This window comes from Pygocentrus nattereri, chromosome 2 (assembly GCF_015220715.1).
Source record: "Pygocentrus nattereri isolate fPygNat1 chromosome 2, fPygNat1.pri, whole genome shotgun sequence".
NCBI classification, from domain to species: Eukaryota; Metazoa; Chordata; class Actinopteri; order Characiformes; family Serrasalmidae; genus Pygocentrus; species Pygocentrus nattereri.
The window spans coordinates 17,195,306-17,220,026 of NC_051212.1; the positions used below are offsets into that span (position 1 = coordinate 17,195,306).

The 24,721-nt window shown below is 39.1% G+C and overlaps 1 protein-coding gene across 1 annotated transcript; it reads left to right on the forward strand.

The window, feature by feature from the left end:
• The first annotated feature begins 5,289 nt into the window (after positions 1-5,289).
• On the forward strand, positions 5,290-23,386 carry LOC108440283 (Fc receptor-like protein 5). The gene is made up of 13 exons (XM_037535055.1): positions 5,290-5,323; positions 10,256-10,291; positions 10,435-10,710; positions 14,558-14,836; positions 16,348-16,626; positions 18,044-18,292; positions 18,410-18,511; positions 18,658-18,750; positions 18,933-18,968; positions 19,489-19,566; positions 19,762-19,821; positions 21,667-21,728; positions 22,008-23,386. The coding sequence occupies exons 1-13, from the start codon at positions 5,293-5,295 to the stop codon at positions 22,020-22,022; spliced, it is 1,596 nt and encodes a 531-aa protein (XP_037390952.1). The 5' UTR covers positions 5,290-5,292; the 3' UTR covers positions 22,023-23,386.
• Positions 23,387-24,721: the final 1,335 nt, after the last annotated feature.

A 24,721-nucleotide genomic window follows, 5' to 3' on the forward strand; every position in this document is an offset into this window, starting at 1 on the left:
TTAACACAAACGCACACGCTGGTGGAGCAGGAGGAAGTGCAAGAGGGGCAGGCGCGCCAGCATATTATGCAGGCCCTTTCCCTTTCACTGACGTCTTCAACCTCTCCTTAAGACTGTCTGTGATTCCCAAGTGCTTTAAGGAAACCACAGTTGTTCCGGTCCTCATCGTCTGTCACCTGTCTGAATGACTACTGCGCTGTTGCACTGACATCAAGTTATGAAATGCTTCAAGTGGCTGGTCGACACTCCCAGCCACCATGGACCATTGCCAATTTGCATACCGCTCCAACATTTCCAGAGGTGATGCCATTGCACTAACAATACACACTGCTCTTACACACCTGGACAGAAAGAACACGTACGAATGCTGTTCATAGATTACAGCTCAGCATTCCACCCAATCATCCCTGCCAAACTCATTCCTAAGCTCACAGACTTGGGTTTGAACTCATGTCTGCAACTGGACACTGGACTTCCTGATGAGCAGACCCCAGGTGGTGAAAGTTGGTAACGGCTTCTATTCCACACGGACTCTGAGGGATGTGTGCACAGCCCCCTCCTGTACTCCCTGTATACACATGACTGTGTAGCCAAACACACGTCTAACATCAAGTTTGCTGATGACACCACCATCCTAGGCCTCATCGCTGTTGGGGATGAAACAGCCTACAGAGACGAGGTCAGCGCTCTGTCAGAGTGGTGCTATGACAACAATCTCTGTCTCAACATCAGCAAAACAAAGGAGATGATCGTAGACTACCCGCCTCCTGCCTCCTCAGATCCTCACCAATGTCTACAGATGCACAATAGAGAGCATCCTCGTGGGCTGCATCACTGTTTTGTACAGCAGCTGCAACGCCTGCGACTACAAGGCCCTTAAAAGCCTACCAGTCCCGCTGCCTCAGGAAGATCAAAAAGATCCGTTCAGACAGCGTCACCCAGCACACTGCCTGTTCACCAGGAGATTCCGCAGCATCCAGGCTAGAACAACCCAGTTTCTACCCACAGGCTGTCAGGCTTCTGAACAAGCTGTAAAGCTGTGGGTCCTTCCCCAACTACCATTTTCACTCTGTCACTTTGTCTGCATGATGATGATTTTTATTATATCATAGCAGTGGTGATATGGACAATAATTCAATTCAACTTTGTCATTATACAATACAGTATAACGAAACACCATCAGGCTACTTTTCCAGTGCAGTAATAAAAGATGCATAGTAAACATTTTGTCAGTAAAAGACAGACAAAATGTGCATAGTCAGTAGGTACAGGTGTCGAATGTAGACAAGATGTGCATAGGCAAGTGTTATAGGTTTATTGGACATATAGACAGTTCATGCATAGTCAGATATTCAAGTGTATCAGGTATATGGACAGAAATGTGCTGGTGAATGTAAACAGTGATCTGTATATAAAGTGTACAGTGCAGGTACAGAGTAGCAGCATAATGTTCAGGTAACATCTTAAATAAACAGTTACAGTATAAATATATAAATATACTAGAAATAAGGCTAGTCAGAGATGAAGTGCACAACATACAGTCCTCTGAGCTGGTGGAGCTCAGTGTGTAGTGCGCTGGGTGATCAGGCTGATCATTAACAGACTGTAGTGTTATTGTTAAGCTCAGGTCGATGCTGCCACTGTGGCCAGTTTGACAGCTCGGGGATAGAAACTGTTCTTGAACCTGGTGGTTCTGGTTCAGATGTTCTGGTACCTCTTTCCGGGTGGCAGCGGATGGAACAAGGGGTAGCTGGGATGTGTGGGGTCCGAGGATATGTTGGTGGCTTTCCTCTCACATTGGTTGTCATATATGTCCTCTATGGGTGGGAGGATGTGTTGAGCAGTTTTGACCATCCTCTGCAGGGCCTTGCGTTCAGCAGCAGTGGTGCTGCCGTACCAGACGGTGGTGCAGCTGGTCAAGATGCTCTCCACTGTGGCTCTGTAGAAGTTGCAGAGGAGCTGTTGTGGCAGGTTGACTTTTTTTTTAACCTTCTGAGGAAGTGAAGGCGTTGGTGGCTTGCTCTCTACTTCCCCTGCTGAAGTCAACAATCAGTTCTTTGGTTTTGCTGACGTTGAGGGAGAGGTTGTTGGCAGCACACCACTCTGTGAGGAGCTTGACTTCCTCTCTGTACGGTCCTTCATTATTGATGGTGATATTGCCTATGATTGTGGTGTCATCCGCAAATTTCATTATCCAGGTTCTGGATAATACCTTAACACTAAGCCAATGTAAAGACCAATAATACAGTCACTTAAGCCACTTTAAAATGTATATTGTCTCTATATTTTGTGTATTTTCTCCATATTTTGTGTATTTTTTATATATTCCACTTGACATTTAACTTGAAACTTAAATGAGCTTCCTGAGGTTCTTTGTGAGCAACAGTCCCTATGGTGGTGTTGAGGTAATTCTCATTTTCATCCCTCGTGGGGTGCTGAGGGTCCATGATTGAGATCCTCAGGGAATTTAGGAAGTTTAAGTTTTGGTCCAGATTGTTGTATCCGTTTCATTCTTGGTATGTCTCGTTTAGTTAAAAGGAGTTCTAACAAATATACCCTAGAAATGTACTTTGTTACTTAGAGAGTTGTCCACAATACTTGGAGAGCCATGGCCAAATTCCAGAGAGGTGTTGTGTTGCCCCCTTGGTTGAGGGAGAGAAGGGTTCTGGTCCTTGATTCAGTAGTAAATTGGAGTGAGTTTGGAGTTGGGAGTGTTAAATCGATTTACACTCTTTAACTCCAGACTCGCTGGAGCCAAAAGGCCCCTAACTTCGGGTTGTTGATAAGTTAGGTAAACACTCAGCTTGATGTAAAGTTTTAGCCAGTGTTTGCTATGCCACTGGTTGTCCACTCTATTAGACACATGTACCTTGTGGGACCACCTTGTAGATATAAAGTTGACAGGTCATCTGTTGCTTTGTTACATAGTCTTTGTTGGTCCACCTATAGTCCAGGGGTCTTGAATTAAAATTCCAGGTCCAGTTGGGGAAAATATCCTCAAGCAAAAATCCAAAACATAATATTTAACTTGCATCATGATTCATTGCCATATACTGTTTACTGAAGTAGCCTAGTAAGTATATCAACACCTTATGTAGTCAACAACTGAATGTCAACTCAAATAAAGTACAGTTCAGTTATATTTCAAGAATATTTATTGTCAGTTTTCTCTTCTTAGATCACACCATGTAAAATAACTCCTCTCTGACTCACTTTCTTCTCTGACTGCTGTTTTTCACTTCATCCCTCCCCTGTGTGCGTCACTCACTGGAATCTCAGTGCTCATCGTAATTCACAGGTCTGATTGGCTAAGTCGCATCATGTGTGACATTTACAATGAATGCGATAGGTCTGCGAGTCTCCCGGGCAGCTAAAGCCGTACTGTAAAGGCTGGAAAAGTTATGTCGATTAAAAGAGGACCACCTTGTCGAAATTAAATAATTATCCATAGTTTATCAGTTACAGGTTCAGGTCCGCAAAGGACAGCATCTGGGATCACACTCAGTCTGCCGTCAGCCTATTAGTGACCTCTGCTCTAGTCCTTCATCAGTGATCCAGTCACAGGATGCTGTTGGATGGATATTTTTGGCCCCTATTTTCAGTACAGTAGTGACACTGAGGTGTTTAAAAACTCCAGCAGCACTGCTGTGTCTGATCCACTCGTAGCAGCACAACACACACTGACACACCACCACCACATCAGCGTCACTGCAGTGCTGAGAATGATCCACCACCCAAATAGTACCTGCTCTGTGGTGGTCCTGATCAGTGAAGAACAGGGTAAAAGTGGGCCAACAAAATGTGTAGACAAACGCATGGACTGCAGCCTGTTATTGTAGAGCTACAAAGTGCACCCAAATAGAAAACGGACAACTGTAGAAACAAGGAGGTGTTCCTAATATAGTTCTGAGAGTGGGTGTGTGTGTATCGGAAATGAGTGTTTGGTTTGGCTTCTGCTCTAGTTCAGCTCTGAGGGGTTGACAGAGAAGGAGGTGTTAAAGTGGAGATCAGTTCTTTTTATCTTCTATCTGTACTTCAGAACACGGAACATTATAAAGCCCTATAACTCTCTTATTAAGCTTTTTCAATCTAGCAGCTGTTTAACTCATTCTTACTCAACTAAATTGAATTAAAGGGGAATTTTTGCTGAATATTTTGTGCAATTCAATAAACACGATGCAAATAATGTAATTTATTATTTTGAATTTTTATATGCAATGTTGAATGTGTCGTGTTTTTTTTTTTTCAAAACTATCATAATGTAATAATTTTGTGTAATAAATTTCTGTGAGATCTATTTTACAGGCTTTAGATATGTCAGATGTCTGGTTCATTTGAACACCACAGTGAATAATTCAGACTGTGTGAGGTTCTCTAGAGCAGCACATTTTACATCACCGCTCCGAATGACTTTATTTACATCTTCACCAATGATGTTTTGTAAATGATGGTTTTTTTGTCTGCATAATAAATTATTAATGAGTTAATTACCAACTGCTTTATAAGGTTTAGAGATCGTGAGATCTTTACATGAAATGTTTATATTCTTTATTTATTAACCAGAGAACAGCAACATCTCCTGCTGCTTCATGAACTCATGAACACTTGAGATCTAAACACAGACTGTTTGCATCTAATTTTACACCACAGCTTTAACTTGACTGATGAGTCTATTTTCTCTCTTTGACCAGTTCTTCTTTCTAAAGCTGATCTCTCATTCTGAGACTGCAGTTTTGTGTTCTGCTCTGTCATTAATGTAAATCTTCTGAATGTGTAAATCTTTTGTTGCTTTCAACAGGAGAAAAAGATTTCATGCTGAATCTGATCATTTCTATCCCTCTTTATGTGAATGTGGTGGTGGGAGGGTGGTGGGCTTTTCCTGAAAAGAGGAAGGAGCAGGACTGTACAGTAAAAGATAAGTTAAACAATCTACATATACACCCCCCCCCTCCCCCCTACTTAGTGCGCAGAGGTCATCAACTTTCTGCAGAGTCAATCACTACAGACCTCAGACTTCAGATTAGCTAATGAACAGTGTAGAGAGCTTCATGGAATGGGTTTACTTGGCTGAGCAGCTGTATCCAAGCCTTACATCACTAAGCACAATGCAAAGCATCAAATGCAGTGGTGTAAAGCGCCGCCACTTTTCCTGAAAAGACGAAGGAGCAGGACTGTACAGTAAAAGATAAGTTAAACAATCTACATATACACACCCCCCCCCTCTCTTTCTCACGAAGTGATGAGTGTTGAACACAGAGCATTGCTCAGTCAGTCAGTCATTACGGGGACGGTATGGAGTTCAGGTCACTCTCTGTGATACTCTGTGAGTAAATGTTCACTTTATGTCTTCAGCAGAGTGAGAGCTGCTGTGTGAAGTTAATATTTAATCTGAGTGATGAGGCTGGGAGTGATTGTGTACACAGTAGAGAACTGATGTTGATTTAAAGGTGAACTACTGTATTCTGGGAGAAACTGGTCCAGATTCTCATCACAGCAGTTTAAATGTTGGATTTTTAAGAAATTGGGTGTTATTTGCAAGGCATGTTGGAAAAGTGACACACATTTTATGCAGTCTTGTCTCTGAATATTGTAGTGAGGAAGGTGAAGCTTCTTCCTTTGATAGTTGTAATTTAATTTGCTTTTATATTTTCATCTACAGCTTATGTTTGTTTTGGTATGTTATTCCACAAATACATGTTTGAATGTATTTTGTATTGTTTTGTTACTCCAACCGTGACGGTGTTTTGTGTTTCAGTAACTAGTTCATTCTGTAATGTTATATTAATAGATATTTGATAACTGCAGTGCATCTGTCTATTGTGATGTTTAGTGCATGGTGTGACATGAAATGAACATCACAAAACAATCTAAACTGTATAACTTTCTGCATGAACATTCAAGCATTTCCTATCAGCTCACTAGATATATTTGTTTACATATATCTTTACATTTTGTACTACTTAAGATAAATCTGAGGGTCCTCAGTCAGCTGTAGGCTCACATAAGAGCACATATGAGCTGCACATTAAAATACAGGAGTGCAGGAAAAAACTATATTCAGCTGTATTTAGGAATAAAGTATTGTGGGATTGATTAAGTGATTCCCGGGCTCCAGACAAAATTCCAGCAATGAGGCTCCCTGGATGCACATTTTTAAATTAGGTGAGGTGCTGAGCTCCTAAGTAACATTAACACTTACACTGCAAACAGTTTAAAGTGAATTAATCTTAAATCTAATTTATATACACTATATTGCGAAAATATAGTATTTTTTATAATATTCACTCTCCCATCCAAATCATTGAATTCAGGTGTTCCAATCACTTCCATGGCCACAGGTGTATAAAGCAACGAAGCTAGGCATGCAGACTGCTTCTACAAACATTTGTGAAAGAATGGGTCGCCCTCAGGTACTCAGTGACTTCCAGCGTGGTATCGTGATAGAACACCACCTGTGAAATTTCCTCGCTACTGAATATTCCACATTAAGCTGTCAGTGGTATTATAACAAACTGGAAGCAATTGGGAATGACAGTAACTCAGCCACGATGTGGTAGGCCATGTAAAATGACAGAGCGGGGGGTCAGCGGATGTTGAGGCACATAGTGCGCAGAGGTCATCAACTTTCTGCAGAGTCAATCACTACAGACCTCCAAACTTCATGTGGCCTTCAGATTAGCTCAAGAACAGCGTAGAGAGCTTCATGGAATGGGTTTCCTTGGCTGAGCAGCTGTATCCAAGCCTTACATCACTAAGCGCAATGCAAAGCATCAAATGCAGTGGTGTAAAGCGCCACCACTGGACTCTAGAGCAGTGGAGACGTGTTCTCTGGAGTGATGAATCACACTTCTCCATCTGGCGATCCGATGGACAAGTCTGGATTTGGTGGTTGCTGTGAGAACACTACTTGTGTGACTGCATTGTGCCAAGTATAAAGTTTGGTGGAAGGGGGATTATGGTGTGGGGTTGTTTTTCAGGAGTTCCAGTGAAAGGAACTCTTAATGCTTCAGCAGACCAAGAGGTTTTGGACAATTTGACGCTTCCAACTTTGTGGGAACAGTTTGGGAATGGCCCATTCCTGTTCCAGCATGACTGTGCACCAGTGCACAAAGCAAGGTCCATAAAGACATGGATGAGTGAGTTTGGTGTGAAAGAACTTGGCTGGCCTGCACAGAGTTCTGACCTCAACCCGATAGAACACTGTTGGGATGAATTAGAGCAGAGACTGCAAGCCAGGTCTTCTCGTCCAACATCAGTGTCTGACCTCACAAATGTGCTTCTGGAAGAATGGTCAAAAATTCCCATAAACACACTCCTAAACCTTGTGGAAAGCCTTCCCAGAAGAATTGAAGCTGCTTTAGCTGCAAATGGTGGGCCAACATCATATTAAACCCTATGGATTAAGAATAGGATGTCACTCGAGTTCATATTTGTGTGAAGGCAGACGAGCAAATACTTTTGGAAATATAGTATATCCACTGATACTGATTTTGAGATTGTTGCAAGAAATATGCAAAATATTGTAGACTTTTTCAGTCATACTTTAATTATAATAATGATGATAATTAATTTAAGTAAAATTATTTGAATATACAGACAGATTATTTGACTTATTTTTAGACTTTTGCTTCAAAAATTTAAATGTTCTGCTGATGGAGTGAGATCATTTGGTACAAAGTAACATAGAAGTAAAGTAATGAGAACTTTTTTCAGAAAGGAATAAGGAACATAATCCTTTTACATTTTGAGAAAAATACTTAGTAGCAAAACAGTAAAGATCCAAACAATGTAAATGTCTTTATTAACATTAACGGTATCATTACACAGAGCCTGTGTAGCACTCTGTTCTGACTAAAGAAATGAAGTTAGTTTTGGAGAGCAGCAACAGATGTTTTGCTTTTCTCCCTCTTTAGTGTTTTTCTACTGCATTTGGTTAATTATATTTGATTTTCTTTCTTAACACAAAAAATCACTCTGAAGAGCCTCCTGTCCAAAATGTACATCAGGCATGTCGAATTGGGGACCTTCTGGGTCGAAGTGCAGCAGGGATTAATGTTTATCCTCATCTATAGCTCTGAATTCAGTTCATAAAGGTCTTATTAATTCGCCGATCAGCTGAATCAGATGTGTTTAATGAGACAGTGATGATGAAGTCTGCAGTGTTTTGGCCTGAGAGGACTGGAGCCTGACATATGTGATGTAGATTATCACTTTATCATCTTGTTAATGCCAGTTTGTATTTACAGAGGTGTGCTCACTTGCGTTTCCAGCTATTTAGACATTAATGTTTGTTGAGTTATTTTCAGAGGACAGTAAATCTATACGCTATGCAACCTATACACTGACTACTTTAAGTTATATCCAAGTTTCATTTCTATAGTGTTGAAAAGATATAATAAAATATTTGCAGATATGTGAACGAAGTACAAGGAATAACAAGTTCATCAATTACTGGGGTTGGTGCTGTATTAATATTATTGAAAATAATCTGATCAGCTCTGTTTTCATTAATAATACAGTGTAAAGAAAGACAAAATAGTGATAACTTATGTTGTTAAAATTGGGGTCTGTAGAAGAAGTTTATAATGTAGATGAAAGTTTTATTGCTTACAAGTTAAAGTTTAGTTTACATACATTAGCCTGGTCCAGCATTCAGTTCACAGGAGTGGCCTGCCATGAAAGTCTGCCTGGCAGAGCTACCACACAACAGTCAGACAAAATTACTGACCATAATCACTTTGCAGAATGAACATATCATGCTTCCTTTTTTCTCCTGCTATGAATGGTTTTTATAATTGAATCAATACTTCCTAACTATCACAAATAACAGCTATTTTTAAAATGTATAGACGCTCACTGAGCACTTTATTAGGAACACCTGCCTCATATCTACACTCATTGTCCATCTTATCAGCTCTGTTTATGATGGATTGATATACAAATAAATTGAAATATACTTGAATTACTGTGTTTGCTGTTGGGGGTTAGGTTCTGCTGCAGCTTTAAGGACATTTCATTCCATCTACTGTAGTTGATCCATAAAGCTAAGCATGCAGTTCCTTTTGTAGCCAAGATGGAGAATAATAAGAGTGATGAAGCTGCAGCTGAGCTAAAATAAAGTGTAACAGGCAGTTCCTCATACAGAAAACGAGAGAGGCACCATTGTTAAGACCCCCAATTGTAATAACCCTTCTGTGTATCTGTTTGCAGCCATTTTGTGTGTTTTTCTGTTGTTGTATTGTGCAGGTACATGAGTGACCACTTGGGGGCACCTAGCAGTATATGAGGTCACTAATCCACCATCTTGACATAACCTGGAAGAACATCTCTTCACACCACTTTTCACTTCACTTTGTGTGAAAGTGTGAAAACTTTGTTAGATTTTGTGAAACTCGGTGAACACTGGAAAAGTAGGGGATGGTACCGTTTTGTTTACCTTTTCTCCTGTTTAAGGTAGGGAGTTTTGTTTTCAGGATTAGGTGGTTTTTCATCAATAGTATTTTTGTTTGTAATTTTGGCAAATGCTTGTCCCTGAAGCCATCACCTCAACTTGTTTAAGCTTTTGAAGAAAATCAATCATTTTCTGGTTTACATGGTGTCCGGTGTCTGGTCTGGCAGGAGGTCTGGAGAGAGAGCCCAGTCTCATTCTCTGTTATGGCCTAACCCTAGACCTGGTCATAACTGAATTGGTGGCTTTTCCAGGATTTGAACCCAAGACCTCATCATACTCCTAGGTTGTTGCCGGGTCATAACAACTATCACTATAAGTTTTACAAAGTGTATAACAAGAAAACACAAAGGACAGAAACAACACACATACAAAAAGGGTCTAATCAGATTTTTCTTGTAAGGTGTTATTCACAAATTGTGCTGACAGAGGAAACACAAACTGCTCTGTTACTCCCAGTAAGCAGATGCTCAGTGTCAGTGATGTGGGTTAACGGTGTTGTCTCAGTCCTCTGATGTGCAGTAAAACAAAATGAAATGTATGAAATCATTCAGCTACAGATCAGCAGATCAAACTTCATGTGAACCACATCACACATTAAATACATTTATTCTCAGCCTGTTTGCATGATGGGAAAGATTAGTGCTTTTCTTAGAATTACTTTTAAAATACAGTCTCATGAAGTGAACACATTTTTATCCTTAATGCTTCCTTTATAGTCTGAAATGAGCTGCTCTCATGCATTTTCTTGAAAGGAATAATTTCAGTGTTGACATCATGTTTCTCTGTTTCTCTTCTGCTTTTTAGTGCTGATCTCATTTGATCAAGTTGAGCATTCTCAAGGTGATTTATATATAGTGAAATGTTTATATTGTGTTTGCTTGTTTAATTAATTACTGAACTGAAATGTTGTGTTTATAGAGTCTCATGAAGAATCTGAGTTCTGTACAGTGATAAATGTGTTTTTTACTGCTTGATTGTTTCAGCTCTGTATAAGGCAGTTCTGACTGTGTGGCCTAAAGGACCACAAATATTCAGTGGAGAGACCGTCACACTCAGATGTTTAATCCCAGGACAGAGAATAACAGCCTGGAAGTACTACTGGTTCAGCGGTGACAGAAAACTTCACTCCTCTGATGAAAACTACTATGTCATAAGAGACATAAACAGGCATCACAATCTGAAATACAAATGTTATGGTTATTGGAAACTGGGCCTCAGAGTCTCTACCTGGAGTAATGAAGTGACTCTCCCAGTGACAGGTACACGTCTGACTCCTTTCACTCTCTATTCATTATATGAAATGGACGGACGGATGGACGGCCAAGCTGTTATGTTAATTATCATTAATCATTAGCACAGAGTCTATTAAATATAATAGACCAAAACACAATCACACAAACACAACTGACCATTTTTACAGCATTCTGAAAAAAATGCAGTGTGTTTAGTGTTGGCCAACAACCTGAAGGTGACATTCCATAAAATAAAATGCTCAAAATAAGTCAAAGCAAAAGCAGTTACTGTAAACCATGGAACGATACTATAGCACATCATGCGCTACCTCAGGCTCAAGGAGGACACTTGAGGCAAAGGTCAGGTTGGCCTCAGTCATCTTACTTTAATTTTCACTCCAAACTTCCAAAACAAAACAAACCTATGCTGGCCACTTTTCAGTGGCTTTAAACTACAGACTTTTCAGCACTTTCTCTAACCCAAGCTGTTCAACTCTTCACTCTCTTGCTGCTGCTGCTCGTCCCTCTTCTCTCTGCCTGTTCGCTCTCCACCTGTTCTAAAAGGCGTTCATGCAGCCAGGCAGATGAGCTTTAGCTGGCTCCCATAGACCACTGTGGTCATGTGGTCATTTTGTAGTCAGCGCCATGCTCTTACGTCTGTATTAGGATCTCTGGGTCTAAGCCTGATTTCTCTATGGTCAGAATGAATAGGGTTTTAATGAAAATGTTCAGAACCCGGTACATTTTGTCCTGTGAACATGCTTCTCTTGAATATCACTGCATCCTCTGAATTTCGAGGTCATTAAAGTATTGAATTATGAATATTGCTAATATTGCTAAAGCTACTGTGCACTGAGTTCACATCATTTGACTGGCAGGTTTTCGCAGTGTATGTTTCTAAGTACAGACTGAGGGCAGATGAAAAGAAGTCAGAACAAAATCAGCAGGTTTCCCTGCAGTTGTCTTTTCTTCATCTGATGCTCACTGAAACATGATTGATCTGTACATAGCTTGATTTGACAGGCTGGAGAAACGTACCTGCACTCAGGCTAATTCAGTACAGACTCAGCTTAACATCACTGCTGACCCCCTGATCAGCTGATTTAGACTCTCAAAATATCCTGATTGCTGTTTTGGACACTTTTTTGGGACATTCGCCAGCTTTTTGTTTGACTTTTTTTTAGTTCCACCTTAAATGGCATGGCAGTTGCATTCTGAGCTGCTGCAAATTTAAGGTGGCACAAGAAAATTCAAACAAGCAGTCAGTGGAAAAGAAGCTGACTTCAGCCTCATGGAGGGTCGAAAGGTATGATATAAGGAAGTTTATCTATATTTATTTTAGGGGTATACTTGTAATTATGCGCTACAGTACATTTCAATAAGGTAGCACAACTCGTCAGGGCATCGCCACAGCCCGCCTTAGTTTCGTGTAGCTTAGTAACATCAAATTGATGTACAGTAGCTTTAGCTCTCATGTAGCAATATTATCATTAAGGCTCTTTAATGACCTTGTAATTTTGAGAATCCTGTATTTGGTAGAAAAACGTATGGGATTCTAAATATTTTTATTTAACATGGGGTGTGATAGGGGTGATTTTTTTGAATACCCTATTCTTGTGGCCATATAGAAATGAAGCTTAGACCCGGAGTTCCTAATATGGGCGTAACGAGGACCACAAAATGACGCATGCCCACAGTGGTCTATTGAGGTCAGCGTGAGCACCTGAGTCGAAAGGGCCCAGGGTGGTGGAAATCGAGATTCAGTTCCCGCTCTCGTACTAGTCATGGCCATCATCATTGTCATCAGCTGATGTCCTTCTACTGGCGTCCCCCACTTACTTGCAGCTCTCTCCCAACTGTCCTTGCTGAGGTTCGTCCTCGCACAGAGTTCAGGCTCCGCCTTCTTGCTGGCCATCATCGGGGCTGGGGAAGAGGCATGTGCCATATATACTAAGCAAAATAATAATTTCAAGTTAATATATTTCCACCATCAAATGAAACAAAGCAACGGGGATGTTATGACAAACGTAACACTTATGATAAGATCACATGTGTCTTACTGGCCTTCTCTATTTTAAAAATGATGTCTACCTTGAAAAGTTATAGAGTCACTTTTTAATGTAAAAAGTTGCAAAGCTTTCATGGTGTAAACATTAGCCATGTAGCTTTAATTAACCTATTACCCCTTCTTTCTGAGGGACTTTATTCTCACTGATAACAGATCATTATTTTTATGCATTAATTATTATCACCACTGTTTTAATATTTATGTAACTCTCTAAAAGTAATGGCAAGAACAGCGGTCATAGCAGTCTATAGGAAGGAGAAGGTTTAATCGGAGATAAACTTATGTGGGGTGTTTTTAACATTGCTTTCCAGCTATACACATACTTATAGTACCTTGCCATGGTAACATTACCCGTTTCATATTTCGTATGTTACACTGGCATCAAAAACTCCAATTCAAAGTGAAAAAGAAAAAAGAATGGAGACAAATCAGATGGAGATAGGCCTGTCACGATAACAAAATTTTCAGAACGATATATTGTCCCAGAAATTATTGCGATAAACGATAATATTGTCATTTTAAAGTGTCATTATAGACTTTTTTCTTGCTTCTGGGCTCCCCAAAGGAGCTTTAAGACAATGTGCCACAATAATAATATAGTAGCATAATAATACAATTACACCATTTTAACGTGAAATGAACTTTTTTATTATTAAGAACAGACATTTGGCTTCCAATATGAAAATATTTTAATATCCCAAATAAATAAAACAAATAAAATACAACCACACTTGGGCTCTGTGGATTCTGAGAAAATTGCACAAAATATTAAACAGACCTTTATAACAAAATAAACTCTTTAACAAAAAGTGCAAAAGAATGGCATCGCAACATTAAGTAACAACATAAATATTAAAGTAACATTTACATTAATTCAACTTTTTTAAACTCTGAACATAACACAAAGGTACTTGGAGTATCTCTTATCTGATCATATATGTATATGCTATAAATCACAGTGATACGAATCACAAATTCACAAAAAGTTTATAAATGTTTGCTTTTTCGACCGGATTTAACGGCAGCATCTCTTCGGCTATATAGCGAGTTACACTATCTGTGAGTGTGCGCCATTTTGCGCTATCGCGTTTGTATTTACACTGCCGAGCAAAGGCGTCTGTAATAGCCACCTGACGGGAAGACCCCTCTCCAGCTCGGGAAGACCCCTCTCCAGCTGAAGTTTTTGTTTTCAGCTGGGAAAACTGGGCTGGATGGTTGTGCTTTAAATGTGACCTCAGGTTAGTTGTATTGCCTTCGTTGACACCGTTTTGAAACAAAGTCGTCATACCGGCTCGTTCACATTGATGGGTTCTCCACGCTCATTTGGCTTAAAGCCAAAATACTCCCACACCGGAGCCGTGGAATGTGGCTTTGAAACAAAGTCCATCTGGACTGGACGACTCTGAACGTTCTTGCTGGAGCTGTTTAGTTTTAAGAAAGTCCTATTAGCCTCGAATACGTTCGCGAGCTAACACATCTCCACGTGTGTGTGTGGAGGCACTGTTATTGACGCATGCGCTCTCCGTGTACTGCACTCATTTCCTAACCGGTACATGTCGCGCTCTCATCACAGATTCGTCTTCCCATCCCAAATTAGTGTTACTAAACATCATCACAACACAGCACTCTCACAGTGAAAGGTACTAGATTTTATACCCTCATTGCAAATGGTGAATTAGTATGATGTAATTAAGATTACAGACCCTCACAGTACAGTAACAGAGTGGGTCTCTCTGTCAAAGGTAAGTAATTACTGTGGTAAAGACTCTGAACTGTGGTCTGAACTGCGTGCTTCATCTCCAACAGCAGAAAAACCTAAACCTGAACTCACATCAAGCCATAAAGGAGCTGCACTGATAGGAAATCCAGTGGTTCTGTACTGTAAGCTGGATCAGTCTGCTGGATGGAGGTTTTACTGGTCCAAACACACACAGAGCCCTGAGACTGAGACCAAGACTGAAACACACTCCTACACCATCAGCTCAGTCAGTGTCTCTGATGGAGGACAGTACTGGTGCAGAGCTGGGAGAGGAAACCCAGTCTACTACACCCATTACAGTGATGCACTCTGGATAAATGTTACTGGTGTGTAAAGGAATTTACAGTCTATAAATATTGCAGATACAATGAAGTATGAATTTTCAACATTTTATGTGTAACATCATCCTTGCAGAAAAGTGCATGTGTTAATAATACAACCCTAATTCCAATGAAGTTGGGACGTTGTGTAAAACATAAATAAAAACAGAATACGATGATTTGTAAATCCTTTTCAACCTATATTCAATTGAATACACTACAAAGACAAGATATTTAATTTTAAAACGAATAAACTTTATTATTTTTTGCAAATATTCACTCATTTTGAATTTGATGCCTGCAACAGATTCCAAAGAAGTTGGGACAGGGGCGTGTTTACCACTGTGTTACATCACCTTTCCTTTTAACAACACTCAATAAGCGTTTGGGAACTGAGGACACTAATTGTTGAAGCTTTGTAAGTGGAATTCTTTCCCATTCTTGCTTGATGTCCAAAGTCAGTTGCTCAACAGTCCGGGGTCTCAGTTGTCGTATTTTGTGCTTCATAATGCGCCACACATTTTCAATGGGAGACAGGTCTGAACTGCAGGCAGGCCAGTCTAGTACCCGCACTCTTTTACTACGAAGCCACGCTGTTGTAACACGTGCAGAATGTGGCTTGGCATTGTCTTGCTGAAATAAGCAGGACGTCCCTGAAAAAGACGTTGCTTGGATGGCAGCATATGTTGCTCCAAAACCTGTATGTACCTTTCAGCATTAATGGTGCCTTCACAGATGTGCAAGTTACCCATGTCATGGGCACAAACACACCCCCAGACCATCAGAGATGCTGGCTTTTGAACTTTGTGCTGATAACAATCCAATCCCAGTCCTTTTCCTCTTTGGCCTGGAGGACACGACGTCCATGATTTCCAAAAACCAATTTGAAATGTGGACTCGCTTTTGATGATATTATGGACTGTAGATGATGTTCCATCCCAAATTCCTTGCAATTGCATGTTGAGAAACGTTGTTCTTAAACTGTTGGACTATTTGCTCATGCAGTTGTTCACAAAGTAGTGAACCTCGCCCCATCCTTGCTTGTGACTGACTGAGCCTTTCAGGGATGCTTCCTTTATACCCAATCATGACACTCACCTGTTTCCAATTAACCTGTTCACCTGTGGAATGTTCCAAACAGGTGTTTTTTGAGCTTTCCCAGTCTTTTGTTGCCCCTGTCCCAACTTCTTTGGAACGTGTTGCAGGCATTAAATTCAAAATGAGTGAATATTTGCAAAAAACAATAAAGTTTATCCGTTTAAACATTAAATATCTTGTCTTGTCCAACTTCATTGGAATTGGGGTTGTAAATCAGTTGTGGTTCTGCAGTCCTAAACCTGCTGTGTCCATAAAGTCTGATAAACAGGTGTTTCTATGAGAGACTGTCACCAAATTAGTGTCACTAATTAAATTTGTTCATACGTTTTTTTTGTCATAGTAGGAATAATTATAAATGTGGTATTGGACTGAATGAAACAGCATAATAAAACATCTAATTAATCATTTCGGTGTTTAAGGTGTTTCTCCTCCAGTCTCTCTGATGGTCAGTCCCAGCAGAGCTGAACACTTTATTACTGATTCTCTCTCACTGAGCTGTGAGGGACAGAGTGACTCTACTGGATGGAGAGTGAGACGATACACACACAGTGAGAAGGTGTCAGATTGTTCATCAGGCTGGGGATCAGTTGCAGGATCTACATGCAGCATCAGCTCCCTCAACACATCCCACACTGGAGTGTACTGGTGTGAGTCTGAATCTGGAGAGAGCAGCAGTCCTGTCAACATCACAGTGACCAGTGAGTGAACATGAAGTGTTTACTGTGTTAGAACAAACCTTGTAAACTGGGTTCCTTTCAGGCCACAGCTCTGCAGAGATGAGGGTTTTCCCTCATCAAACACTCTGAATTCACAAAAGCTTTGCTAATTAGCGAATGAGTTGAATCTGGTGTGTTTAATGAGGCAGAGCACTGACGTCTGCTGTGCTTTGTCTCGTGAGCACTGAAGACACACAAGTTTAGCCCAAATACAGTGTGTAATTTTTGAGCCTGATTTTGTCGTATCTGTCTATATTTTTGGATCAGGCTTTATTGGATGTTGTTTGCTGTGCAGTGTGAGGGGGAAGTGATGCCCAGTTAATGACAAACTAGCCACGACTGAAAAGTCAGACAATCAGATTAATTTGTGACATCAGAAATTTTGGTTGGTTGCAGTTTGAGCAGATCTGACAAACTGATTTCTCAAAGTCACATTCAAACCACAAATACAGTCACAACCACTGCACCTACACAGGTGAACACAGGTCAACTTAGAAGATGGAGGAAAAGAGTTGACATTTGTGGTAGCAAAATCAGTTCATGCTGACACTGATCTGTGAGGTATAATAGATAATGGGCTGCAATTCAGAAGTCATTAAAGGCAAAAGGAAAAAAAAATAATTGAAAGGGTGCCTGAGTCTATGTTGAAAATGATTTATTCATTTATTTACCAAGCACCGCTAACAAAATTTCTAGCATCACTCTGTAAAATAACAATAATCATAGTAACAATAATAAACTGCCAGGATATTTTCTATAATTTAATGGATTTTTTATTATTTATTTTTTATACAGTGTAGAAATATTAGTATCTAGCATCATGATGAGCCAACTGGCTAACAATTCGCTTTTTTTTATTCTTTTTATTTTTGTTGTTGTTATTCAACTGGTTTGCAAAAGATAAGGTGAAAAGGGCCACCCCAGCTTGTCAAAGGTGATGTAAGATGCTAAGTGATAGCCATTTTTTAAATACTATACAGGAAAGAAAATTGTGGAGGAGGATTTTTTTGAGGTTTTTAATACCTGAATTTTTTCATCTTACTCTTCAGGATTTCTGCAGAATCTTAAATGTTAGTGCTGTTTATTAGAAACTGTCCATAGACAGAGCCCACAATTCTGTAGCCCACATCACAGCGAGACAAAGAGATTTTCCTACTTTGTGAGTGTGAACATTTTTGTCTTAGTGTGAACAAGATGTGTGATTTGAATCACACACTGTATGTCGGCATTTAAACCAAACACCTACAAACTCTGCAGCCTTTGAAGACTGTATGAGTCTTTACTTTTCCACAGAATGAGCATCTTTGTGTTAGCTATATGGTCTGTAAAGCTAATTTTACTAACATGATTAGTGTTGTAATTGATCAGTGTATAAAGTGCAATATTTTATCTTTTTCAGATGGTGCTGTGATTCTGGACAGTCCTGTCCATCCTGTGACTGAGGGAGATCCTCTGACTCTGCGCTGTTTATATCGTGACCCAAAGCCCTCAAACCTCCCAGCTGAGTTCTATAGGAATGGATCACTCCTCCAGACTCAGAATACAGGAGAGACGACCATCCGTACTGTCTCAAAGTCAGATGAAGGTCTCTACCACTGTAAACACCCAGAGAGAGGAGAGTCTCCACAGAGCTGGATCTCAGTCAGAGGTGAAAACATGATTGGTTTATTGTAAAACTGATTAAAGGAGATGATGAATCATGTTTCAAACATTTTATAATTATTTTTAATTTTGGTATAAACAAATGTTTTCTCTACACGTTCAGCTGCTGAATCTGCTCCTAATCACGTTGGAGTTGTAGGAGTAGGTTTTGCTGTGTTGTTCATCATCTTACTGATACTGCTGTGTCGCTACAGAGCTAACAAAGGTCTGAAACTCATCCAGATCATTTGTACATGATTAAAACATTGGTTAGCAACACAAAACAAAACTTGTTTACATTATTTCATAATATTGCACTTTTTCATTTTTTACTGTGTAAATCAGATGATGAATCTCTTTATCCCTCTACAGGACATCTGGCGAACATCAATCGGATGTCAGTTCAGAACTGGAGAGAGTCAGGAGCTGAGGACTCTCAGTCTGGATACATGCGAGAGCAGGCTGGTAAGAAGAAATACTGTATATATTTTGTCCTCATTTATAAACAATTCTTTATATACTGAATTTTTCTGATGGACAAACCAACTTAGAAGTGTTTTCTCACCAACAAGCTAGTTTATGATTTTAATTTTAAAGTACACAGAACCAATATTTCAATATTTGTCTGTTCTTGTTCTTTTCTGTAGGAGATGTCCATGTTTATGACACTATTCAAAGAGCAGGTAAGAGGTGCAAAAGTAACTATATCATGTTAAACATGTTTGACTCCACTGATTGGGTATTTGTGATGCTTTTTAAATGTAGAATTAGATAAACTAAATCAGCAGATATGATGTGTCTGCAATACATTCATCCATCTATGATTCTAAACACGAGTTACTTTACATCCATTTTTTTCTACTGTATCAGGGAAAGATAGTTCAGAACAAGATTCACAGACTATTTACTTCAGTTGTTCACAGCTGCAGGCACTCTGCCTCTATCCCTCTGTATCTCTCAGATAATGCGTTCACTGTCACTCTGCAAACTCTGCCTAAATGATATTAAAAGATCACATGTTGAATTATAACTGTCTGTGTATAGACAGAGGAAGTGTCTGTGCATGTTAGAGTTGAGAAATCTCTCTGAGCAACAGAGTTTCTGTGTGGGAAGGAAGTGGACATTGTGGGATGTTTATGACGGAACATTAGAGATTAGTGAGATGGTTATAACTGCATGTGTTTGTATTCTTTGCTACTACAGATGCTGACACTGGATCCATAGAAGTGACTTATGCTGATATTGAACTGAAAACAAAGAAGAAACTAAAGAAAAAACAAGGTAGAACAAAATGAAGTCTAAACTAGTGTCACATCAATCAGTGTTTAATATGAACAAATCCTCATTGACAGGTTCTGAACATTTTATCAGTCATCTTATTATTAGAATCATTCGGTATTCCGACCAAAATCAGTATTTATTGATTGGTGTTGGCTCTTTCCGGAAGCTAATTCTGGGTTTCTTGCTTACTTTTAGAGATGATAAGTGTGAATGCTGACACTGTGTACTCAGAGGTGAAGCAGAACACAAACGAAGGTAAGATAAATACAGAATGAGAGAGATAATATTATAAATGTCTGGCAAACTGAATCTCATCATGTCAGACATTGTGAAATTGCTGTTATTATAGAACTATTAGTGTGTGCTCTACGCTTAGCAACAGAAGATCTTCAGTTGATGTATGTGTCAAATTTTATCGTGTTGTGGAGTCACTGTGGCACAAGATGAGGTGTAGAGTAATGAGGCACAGGAGAGTCTTTGAGTGACGTACAAATCACTGGTACTGTATTGATCTACTACGCCATCTAAACAAATGAGTCAAAGTAGATGCTTGTATGCAAATAGTACTGATATAAAGTCATAGCTGATGTTTTTTGTGTGAACATTATTTTAAAATTAAAATACATCAAACTTGCTAAAAATGACTAGCAAGATTTTGTTCTGAAGTGAAAGAAATAAAATTCTGAAGAAAAAAAAACTTCATCAAGCTAACATCCGTAGCTCCAGCTCATTGAGACTCAGACATCAGAATAGATCGAGAGAGAGAGAAAGATGGCGCTATTATGACATCATCAGTTCTGCTGACAGATCATTTTACAGTTTTTGAAAATTCTGTGATGTATTTCAGTGGGACAGTTTTGCTAATGTCTTAAAAAATTCTTTCTTCTCAAAAAGAAGAAAAGAAGTGACAAGTTCTTTGGGGCACTCTTTGAATGAAAGATTGGATGAATGAAAAAAGGCATATTAAAGGTAAAAGCGTTCCATGGGTATGAACTGCATTTACGTGTGATGGATGTACAGCTGGATCTTTCTTGCCAGAGTGATGTTTGTTTGTTGAAGATTCACAAAACATGTTAAATGTGGAGATACAGAGATAAACAAAACAACATCAGGCAAACACATGATACGCCAATATCATTCAGTAACGCACTTAGTTTGTTGATGTTGATGGGTGTATAGGACGCTGGTGGTATAAATGGGGGGTTTCAAAGTCAACCACAAAATGGGCCATGTTAAAAAATCTCAACAAATCCATGGACCAAAGAACATCTATGTTTTATTTCATTTTTAAACATTTTGCTAAAAACTGACCATTGTTTGTTCTAAAAACACAAAAACTTCAACAATAAAATTTGGGCACTTGTAGCAGACTTTACATAAATATTACATGAATACTTCATATGAATAATACATGAATTACATGAATAATGTCCTCAGGAGCTCAGTCTACTCCAACTTCATTAATATTTGGGCTCAATTGAGCTAACATTAAGTGTTTATATTGGCTGAAGTTGTTTTTAATAAGACTTATTTGATTAATTGAGCAGAATTGCTGTTCGGGTAGGAGAGTCCGAGTGAACATTACTGTGCCATGTATGCTGGGGACTGTAGTACAGCGCACCTTTTAATATTAATCAAAAAAATGTAAATATTTTGAGGGCCAGATAGGATTGTGTCACGGGCCAAGTCTGGCCCTTCAGCCTTGTGTTCGACACCTGGGGTATAAATAAAAGAATAAACTGCTCTTCTCTACAGTGTAGAGTAGAGCAGATGACATTATGATGATCAATGTTAATGTTTAATATCTAATATTAATCACAGAATTTGTGCAATTAATAAAAAATAACTAAAGAAATCATCCTATAGAAGATGTGTAATTAAGCCTCATAACTATATCTTAAAAGCTTTAGTTTGTTTGTAGTAGAGTAGCAGTTTGTTCTTTTGAGGAAAAAAGAGAAAAAATCAAAGAGAAAACATTAAACTGGCTTTTCAAACTAACTTAATAATTAATTAAGTTGTAAATATCTTTACGACAGGCTGTATTCAATGAGTCCTAATTCAAAATAAATAAATAAAACTTTTTTTTTGCTCTCCTTACAGGTGATGTCACTGGACTTGATTCAACACATGGTTTTAACAGAAAACTTAAGAATAAATTTCAGGTAGGAGAAATTTCAGTACAATAGATGCACTAGATTAAAATGTACATTGAAGATATTGCAATATAGTAAATCATAACTTGTTTTGACAAGCAAACAGATGGTTGTGTGTGTTGTCTTAAGGTCTGTATATTTTAGAATATTCTTTAAAGCTGCCTTTTAAATGTCCTTTACTGACTTTGCAGGACTACTTTACAATCTGGAAGGAATATATGTTAAAATATTATATATTAAGTATCTAAGTGTGAAAAGTAAATACTAAATGGTGATGTTCTTTTAAAGGTCCAAGAGGAGTGAGAACAAAAGCAGTATATTACTGAAGATGTGAGAGAACGCAAGCCAGAAGCTGATCATATGTATACATGTGCAATAGCAGTTTGACTAAGAGATAATTCCACCAACAAATCACATTTAGGTATTACATTTAATTTTCAGTGGGAGTACGATATGAGAAAAATAATAGCTCTTTTTGCACATGTCCTGCTTTTAACTGGCTAAACCTGATGAAACATCAACCTGCAAGTCTTGGTATAGAAACTTTTAGTTGTTCTATTAAAAAATATGTAAATGATAATATAATATAGCTTGCTAAGAATGTGGCCATTCAAGTATTTAAAGCCAGTAAAAATGTTCATGTCATCTATTATTTTAGCAATTTAGTGTCATGTATTCAGCCAGTCAGCCTAGGAACTACATTTTCCAGAGAGTTCCGCCTCATCACCAGACTCCAGGAAGATCATCAGCGGCCAATCACCGCTCAAGTTCGTCTGAATACTGATGTTCATCTTTGTGCTTGTCTCATGTGACTAGTGTAGGTTAATATTTAAGCCCGGGCTTTAGACAGGTTACTTTGCAGGGTATTGCATTCCTAGTTAATCTACCGAGCATTATTTCAGGTTTGATCTCCAGTGTTTTTGACTTAGTGTTTTTCTCCTGTTTCTCGTTGACGTTGCTTTTTGGACTTGTCCTTTTGTACTGTTGCCTGGTTGTTTTAGTATTCGGTTTTTGACCTTTTGCCTATGTTTTTGACTCTGCTTTGCCTGTCTTGGTTATGTTTGCCTTCTGTGTTTTGTGGATTACCTTGGAACTGACCCATGTCTGTGTATTGACGACGATATCTCTGCCCGACTCCCAAGCTAAAGCTTCTTTTGTGTTTTATAACCGTGAGCGTCTGCTTATTGGTCAAATGTTGCATTTAGACTGATGTCCTGCAATAAGTTGTTTATCCAGTGTGGTGATTTGCTTTATAAAGATGTACATTTTATATATTCATGTGAAAAGATTTTGTCCACTATGAGGGAGATTCTTTTGAGCAAGAGAGAGTATTTGATTAATTTATATTAAATATAGAGCATGTTATCACCAGCAAGTATCTGCATTTGATAAGCAGTCAGGTTACACCAGTCAGATTACTGAACCTACATCAGGTTCGGTAAGTCTGAAATAACAGTAAGGAAAAAAGCAGCTTCAGTACTTTCTGAGCTGAGTTTCAGTAGCTCACTATAGTGCCATCTCCCTGTAGTCCACCAAAATTCACTTAAATACAATCAAATATTTTTTTTGAAATCGCTATGAACCTTTTAACAGTGTTTTATAAACATTTTGATGTAATATTTTTTACTCTGTTAATATATTGTGTGTATTTTTGTACTGATGTACTGCTTTTTACTGTTCCCTTTATTTGCTTTTTTGAGTGAATTAATCAATGATTTTACTTTTTTCGCTTTACTACTGGTGATGTTGAATAAAACAGACAAACAAAGTTTATTTAGGTGTTTGATAAGATCATCTGCTGACAGAGTCTGTACAGTTGCAGGTGTTGTGTGTGAACAGGAGTTCATACTGTACTTCTGTTTATTGAGAAGTAGCTCAGAGGATGTGGAGAGTAGACACACCCCTAGGTTCACCCCTGTTCACTCCCCTAGGTTGGCCTATGCTATTTTGGACACTTTAATTGTTTAACGATAGTTTAATGATAGTTGTTTAACTATCATTAAGAGCAGAGGAGTAAGTGAGTGATGGAGAAAGGTCTGTTAAATGGGAAGTTTCATTTCAAAAGTTTGCCAGATGGCTCACTTGACAAAACAAAGGCTGTTTGCAGTTGTCAAGCTGAGTTTAGCCATCACCAGAGTACATCCAGCCTGAAATACCACATGCAGGCCAAGCACACATTTGGCAGCAGGTTGAGCTCTGGCAATGTATGACAGACAACATTGGACAATGTACGATGGCAGACGATGGATCAGCCAACCTCCAACAAATTAACGGTAGCAATTGCTAAATGGATAGCCACAGCATGCAGACCAATTAACATGGTGGAGGACAAGAGTCTGCGCGACATAATTAGGATTGCTTCCAAGGACCCATCTCATGAGTTACCCTCGAGGTCAAGTATCGTCAACAGGGTTCACAAGCTATATGAAATGGAGAGGGTAAAACTCAGTAGCTCAGGATTTGGAACTCAGAGCCACTATTGCTCTTACGGGTGATTGGACATCACTAGGTAACGACAGCTTTCTTGGAATTATAGGTCATTATATAGATGAACAGTGGCACCTTCATTCACATGCTTTAACGGTCATGAAAACAGGAGAGGCATCATGCTGCCACTTGTGCCGAACATTTTATGGATATGGCGAAGCAGTGGAACATCAAAATTAAAGTGAGCATCCTAAGCACTGATAGTGCAAAGAATATGATAGCAGTGACGAGACATCTACTGTTCAAACATTTGCCATGCAGTGCACACAGCATCCAACGTACTGCCACAGTTACTAGTTACTGTTACTAGTGCATTTGACTGTGCGCTTTCTAAGTGTCGCAAGGTGGTGGGCCAAACATAGTCCACCAAATACCTCTGAATTAGAAAAACGGCAGGTTGCACATGGGCTGAAAAGTAAAAGCCCCACACAAAACCAATGTTGCCATGCCAACAAAGGCCAAGCTGGAAAAGCTGCAGAAGCTGGAGGCATTGTTGGAGCCCTGCAGGTAACCTC